The sequence below is a fragment of the Crotalus tigris genome, unplaced genomic scaffold, assembly GCF_016545835.1.
Source record: "Crotalus tigris isolate CLP2741 ecotype Arizona unplaced genomic scaffold, ASM1654583v1 scf7180000024339.11422700, whole genome shotgun sequence".
Lineage (NCBI taxonomy): Eukaryota > Metazoa > Chordata > Lepidosauria > Squamata > Viperidae > Crotalus > Crotalus tigris.
The window spans coordinates 1,318,721-1,325,408 of NW_024100509.1; the positions used below are offsets into that span (position 1 = coordinate 1,318,721).

The following is a 6,688-nucleotide window of genomic DNA, read 5'->3' on the forward strand; positions in this document are numbered from 1 at the left end:
ATGCATTTTCAACCCCCCCCCCCTTCTCCCTCCTCTCAGCAGGTTCATGTACGAAGACCAACCTTATATGGACAGCCCGTCTCAGCAATGGCTTGTTTTTTTCAAGGAGGCACCACCAGCGCACTGGGCTTAAAGCAGACCTTCAAGTAAATGCACGTTGGCATTTTTCCTGGAGTTACAAAGTCTTGAGGAAGCCCTGGTCGACCCCCCTTGGGTTCCCCGGTTCTCCGCTCCCCAAGCCTGAAACAGCAGATAGTATATGCCCAAAGACAGCAGCTGATTTTTGTGTCCCCCCCCCCCTCCGCCCCAAACCACCACCACCCCAGCCTTTCCGTTCTTCTTTCATCCCCAACCCCCCCCCCCTTCCCTCTTCTCTCTCCCACCCACCCACCCACCCATCCACCCTTTTTCCCGGTGAATGTTTGGCGAAGCAAGAGGATTGACCAAACTGGTCCTTCAAAGTTTCCTGCATAAAAATTGACCAGAATATGTCTCTAACCAACACAAAGACCGGCTTTTCTGTAAAGGACATCTTGGACTTGCCTGACACCAATGACGAAGACGGATCCATCGTGGAAGGGGGGGAGGAAGAGACGGAGGGCTCGGAGTCCCCCCAAAAGCCCGGCGTTTTGGGGACAACCGCGTTGGACGCGGTTCAGACGCTGCCTCTGAAGAACCCCTTTTATGACAATACTGATAATCCCTACACACGTTGGCTCGCCACCACCGAGACCATCCAGTATTCTTGTAAGTAAGCAAACTTACACATTGGGGTTCCCTCTTATTGTGAGCCTGCTCTCCCACCCCACCTCACCCCACCCCAGACTTGGACGAGATCGTAATAGCTCTTGTTACTTTTTCTCCGCCAAATTGTTGTCTTTTAAAGTACTTTTTGAAATAAGTAACTAGATGCGGTTTCCTTTTCTAGGGATGCTAATAGGATAAATAATAGGGTTGAATTCTTATTTATTTAGGAGTTTTGAGGGGAGGGGCGAAGAATCCGAACTAAGCCCATCCTAAATAGATTTTAAAACTCCCCTTAACTCAGCTGCTTTCTCCTCTCTTCCCCGAGTCCTCCTCTCTACTTTCCTAACAGAGCATGCTTTGTGGGAAATTTTTGGATTGCCTTGCTATAGACGTTTGTAAATCGACCCAGGCTCTGCTGGATCAAAGAATGGCTTGTTGAATTGTCCTTTAAAAATCAATCCACGTAGCCCAGAAAGAAGAAATCCATTCTGTTTGTTTTTAAGGGAATTGTCCAAAGTCCAAATGCTGTTTTAAGAGAAGACGTTTCCAATCTAGGGAAGTTCTCCTGCGCAAAACTTCCACGCGCAAGAGAACTGTGGACTGCTCTCGCTATGATTTTTTTTTTAAAAAAAAGTGGGTTGTTCCAGAGCAAACTATTCTATATTTAACTTCCTGCAAAATTGCTAAAATGGGGCTTGTGGTCATGCGTTTTGCCTTTCGTATTTCTGTATGTACCCTTTCGCGTGCGGTGTATGTGTACAACACACGCGGAAAGAAAAATAAGGCGCCCAACAATCACCGAGAAGGGAGGGAGCAGGAGTGTGTAAACACGATAAACAAACATCGGGCGTCGAGGTTAGGCTCAACGTGCCATCCAAATATTCCAAGGGAGGCGAACTTTCCCCTTACAAAAACGTTCCGCAGCGAAGACGCGCCTTTCCGACCCGGCAGGGCGCAAGAGCGCCCGCCCGCTGGCAAAGGGCCCCGGGACTCTCCTTTCTCAGGCCAGCCAAGCAGGCGGCCGGCAAGCAGCGGCGCCTGACGGGACCCCGTGGCGGGGCGGGCGGGGAGGGGGGGGTCTGCCGTCCCACCCGGCCGCCCCCTTCTCTTCTGAGCTGTTTCCTTTGTGGCTTTCCCCCGCAGTGCACGGCTTAACGTCCAGCAACTCCCAGCAGGACTCGGCGTCCAAATCTCCGGAGCCTTCCGCGGACGAGTCCCCGGACAACGACAAGGAACCTTCGAGCAACGGCGACTCGGGGAAGAAGCGGAAAAGGCGGGTGCTTTTCTCCAAAGCGCAGACTTACGAGCTGGAGAGGCGCTTCAGGCAGCAGCGGTACCTCTCGGCGCCCGAGAGGGAGCACTTGGCCAGCCTGATCCGCCTCACCCCGACGCAGGTGAAGATCTGGTTCCAGAACCACCGCTACAAAATGAAGCGGGCCCGGGCCGAGAAAGGTATGGAAGTGACTCCTCTCCCCTCCCCGCGCCGGGTGGCCGTGCCGGTTTTAGTCAGGGACGGCAAGCCGTGCCACGCGCTCAAAGCCCAGGACTTGGCCGCCGCCACCTTCCAGGCGGGCCTCCCCTTCTCGGCCTACAGCGCCCAGTCTCTCCAGCACATGCAGTACAATGCCCAGTACAGCTCGGCCGGCACCCCCCAGTACCCCACAGCGCACCACTTGGTACAAGCCCAGCAATGGACTTGGTGAACGCTCGGGAGGCCCAGGACTCGCGGGAGGATCGAGGGCCGGTCCGACTTCGGGGCGGGTGGAGGGCCAGGGTTGAGCTCGGGAGGGGCTTGCTTCTTCCTTCTTTGGGGCGGGGGTCGGTTTCCATTCTTCGGGGGTGTTTTGTGCTCCATGTTTACAAGAAAACAAGCGACGTTGCCAGTGGTCTTGTCTACCTACAACGACAAATTTTAAATAATTATCAGAATAAAAAGAATAAAAACGGAACGCTCTCGTGATTTTTGTAAAGCACGCTTTGTTGGTACTGAAGCTGCGGTCAGTGATATTACTAATCACAGAATTAAGATTGCAAAAGGAAAAAAGAATTTTATTTCTCAAGACGGAAATAAACTTCTGACAATTATTAGCGATTCTAAGGTATCCAGTTTTAAATATATGACAGGTTGCTGTGTTTGAGGGAGGACTTTATTTTTGGTTTGTTTCTTATTGTGTTCCCCCCCTCAAAAAAAACTGCAACTGTACAAAGCCAAATATGATAGAACACACACACACACACACACACACACACACACACGTCTACTGTACATGCATGTTTGTGTGTGTGTATACACATACAAACACACACGTGTTTTCCTGTTTGTCTGGGTTTTGTTGAGGCTTTTTAAACTCACCTTAACGACTTTCTTGTTTTGGAAACAAAAGAGTGCCTTTTTTCTTTCTTCCCTTGAAACATTTCAATAGTTCGGGTATGGGCAGGTTTGGCCACAATGGGGAATTTCGTAGGAATTAGCCGCAATTAAATTCGATCTCTAAAGTTTGGCTCAATCAGGTAACTCATTGTAGGAGGACGAGATGTGCCTCTTCATATGAAGTTCGCTCTGAGCCTGTCTCGGTAGCCCGAAGCTCGGAATCGTAACATACTGGAGGCAGAGCGTGCGGGGTGGGGTGGTGGGGGGACTCTTCCTTCTACCATCGAGCTGAGCTTTGCCCTGACCCTAAACGCAGACGCCCCCTGTCCACCCCACCCCGCAGGAGACAGGGTCTATTCTTGCCCTCCCCACATACACAACCTTACTCAGGTTTATTTACTCAAGTTAATAAACAGATCAGGAAAGGGGGTAGGGGTGGGAACAGATCCCATCCTCGCCTGAAGGGAAGGTTCTGATTCTCAAAACAATTCCATGTTTTTATTTTCTCGGTGGGTGAAATATGTGGTTCGAAATTGAGAATCGTCATTCTGGAGCTTGTGCCCTGTTTATGGATTTCGGTGAGGGAAGCCAGAATGGCACAAGAGACTTATGTAAGAGCGACCTCTCTTTGGGCGTTTGAATCCCAGCCACACGTCCCCGGGACAAGACATTTTAGGCAACAATTTTCTGCACGTTGATTCCGCCGTCAGCACGACGGAGCCATGCAAGAGCTACGTTTGATCAAAACGGCCAAGGACTGCCTTCTCATACTGGATTCTTTCTGAACAACCGGGAAAAGGCTATACGTTAGTACGACGTTTTAAGGACGGAAAGACAAGGCCTTCCTGCGAGGTCGTCAGCTGCAAGGAAGGAGCGTCTGGAAAGGCCCTTAACGCAATTTGAGTCTCTTCGCCAACAGATCGCGGAGGAGGCGGTGGACTTCTTTCTTTGGCAGACGCGGCCAGGCCAAGCTCGTCTCTGAACTTTGCCCCACTGGGGACGGTAGCTTTTCCCGCGGCTCAGCAAACAACTGGATCCGCCCAAGGGGCCCTCGGAACTCGAAGCGCGGCCTCAGCGGAGGTGGCTGCCAGTTGCTGGCCAGAATTCAAAGCAAATACTGTGGGGCGTATCTGGCGTAAAGATCTTGGCTGCGGCGCCGACCTTATTGGCGCAGAAGGCCTGTGGCGCGAAGGCCGGAAGAGGCGAGAGGCTTGAGCGCCGCGTGGCCTGCTCTAGCGTCAGCAGTCAGGTGGGGAAGCGGAAGATGGGCTCCCTTCTCTGTTGGACTCTCTCCCCGAGGAGACCCCGCGGCTGTTTCTGTACCAGGGAAGAAGCTGCCGAGCACTCGGCTTGCCTCTCCCCAGACGAGAGCCTGCAACTTCTCTGGAGCTTTGCGTGAGGCGGGACAGAGAAACGCAGAGGTTTCCTAAATCCCGTCTTAGCTGAGGCCCGAGTTCGCAACTCATTGCAAGCCCTTGCTTTCATTATTATTAATTATTATTATTATTATTGTTTTGTTTGCTGCTGGCACTCCGACGCGCCGCTCTGCAAACACCAAGCCGTACTGACGGCGGCCCACCCCACCTCGGTAGCGCTACCGCGGGGCTCGATTTTTGCGCGCCCCGGCTTCCTCAATGGCGAGGGGCGGGGAAACCCGCCCGCTTGAGTTCCTGCTAAGTCTATCAAGCTGGAGGGCTGTTGTGTGGCCCTAACCCCCCGTGGCCTTGCACTTCACACGCTGGGTACGGCGCGGGAGTCGGGGGGAGTCTATCTTTGCACTATATACAGTATCCGTCACAAAACAGCACAATGGGGAAGGCTGGGCCTTGGGGATGTTAGAGGCGTGCATATTAAGTTGAGAGGAGAAGAGAAAGAGCTGCAGAGAGGGGCAGGAGGCAAGAGAGAGAGAGACTCCCAATCCCTCTTCCTCCTCCTCCTCTTCTTCCTTTTTCTTGGTCTTTTTAAAATGACAATCGTCGATTGGCGCATTTGGAAGGGGCAGAGCATTCCCCGAGTCCGAGGAAAGTACCTCGGGTTTTTGTTCCGCCTGTCAGTTGGTGCCATTGTGAGCCACGTTGTACAGGCGGTCTTCCATATGGACAGCTGGGCCGGGAGAGGGCAGAAAGAGACAGTTCACAAAACCCAAATTGTATCCGCTTTTCAAAAACGGCATTGTTGTCTGTGAAAGGAAGACGAATTAAAAATTCGTGCTATATCTATTCTCGGGGAGGTGGAGAGGGGGGAGAAGAAAAGGCAGGGAGAATCTCTTTTTTTACTTTAAGAAAGCAAACAAGGCCTCTTTTTCTGCAAAGTCCCTGGAAATGCGCGTGTAGTTTCACAGGCAAGTTGGCGCCTGCGTCTCTGCAGAAACTAAAATAAGACCTCAGCCACAGTATTGAACTTTTATAAAAAGTCCGTGCTGCCTCTCTCCCCCCACCCCCACCCCCTTGTCTTTCTCAGTTCATCATTATCATTCGGTTGCTAGCCGGTGGGTCTACTCTAAAGGTTTAGTTTGCGCGGGGCAGAGAGAGAAGTCATTACGTTTCAGAACCCTCCAAAACATTCCAGAATAATGCAACAAAGTTCCTGGATTTATGGGCATGAACCGCAGACTACCCAAGTAATTGAACAGATGAGCCTGCGTTTCAGTCTGCCTTATTCAGAAAGCCTGGCCTAGCAGAGTGGCTGGCATTGGCACCCTCTCCCCGTTCAACTGCGACCCGGTGCATCTTTGCAAAAACAATTTTTAAAAAAGAGGACTGCGTTATTAATATTCATCCACTTACTGGTCTCTGCCTGCCTCTCTACTTCACCCTCTAGGCGAGGCCTCGTGTTTCATTCTTAAAACTGTCTCTCATTCATATATCCGGAGATGATCCTGAAAACAGAAAGTCCTGGGTGTCCATTCATTCATTCAGTCCCACAGAGAGTAAAACTGCCCAACCCCAACTAGTTTCCCCAGATTTGGGGGACAGGATCCCGCCATTCCATGCCAGCTTGACCATAGTTTGGAGGGAAGGAGGGAATCCTCTTTCCACAGGTCTGCAGATCCCAGGCAGAAGGAGGATGAGCAGACTTAAATCCCATGAGTGGACAACGCTCAGTTCATCAGTCCTAAACTCAGCAATCAGGAAGAAAGCCTCACTGTATAGGCCTTGTTGCCCAGTGCATCTGCCTTGAAGTGAAAAATTCCGGTTAATTAAAATAGTGTGTAAAATCAGGGAAATTCCAATTCGTACCCCAACCGAGTAATAGTGATAGACAATTTCTATCCGGTTTGCCTACCTCACAGGATTGTTGTAAGGTTCAAGCAGAGGCCGAACGCCATAGCCCGCTTTCAATTTCTTGAAAAAAGTGGAGTATAAATGTAGTAAACGCATGCTTAATTTTCAAAGGGAAATTAGGAGTATCCACACACAGAATTACAGTAACGGTCACATCGATGCAAATTATGGGATTGGCGAGCCTCTTTCCTTGCGAAACAAATACTAGCGGAATCAGACTCCGGCGGCCTAATTAACCAGGCAGGCGAGGCCAGGTGGAAAGGCCTCTTGCGTCGTCGGAGCTGGT

General features: G+C 51.2%; 1 protein-coding gene across 1 annotated transcript; it reads left to right on the forward strand.

The window, feature by feature from the left end:
• The first annotated feature begins 426 nt into the window (after window positions 1-426).
• On the forward strand, window positions 427-2,696 carry NKX2-2 (NK2 homeobox 2). The gene is made up of 2 exons (XM_039326146.1): window positions 427-747; window positions 1,891-2,696. The coding sequence occupies exons 1-2, from the start codon at window positions 489-491 to the stop codon at window positions 2,448-2,450; spliced, it is 819 nt and encodes a 272-aa protein (XP_039182080.1). The 5' UTR covers window positions 427-488; the 3' UTR covers window positions 2,451-2,696.
• The last annotated feature ends 3,992 nt before the right edge of the window (window positions 2,697-6,688 follow it).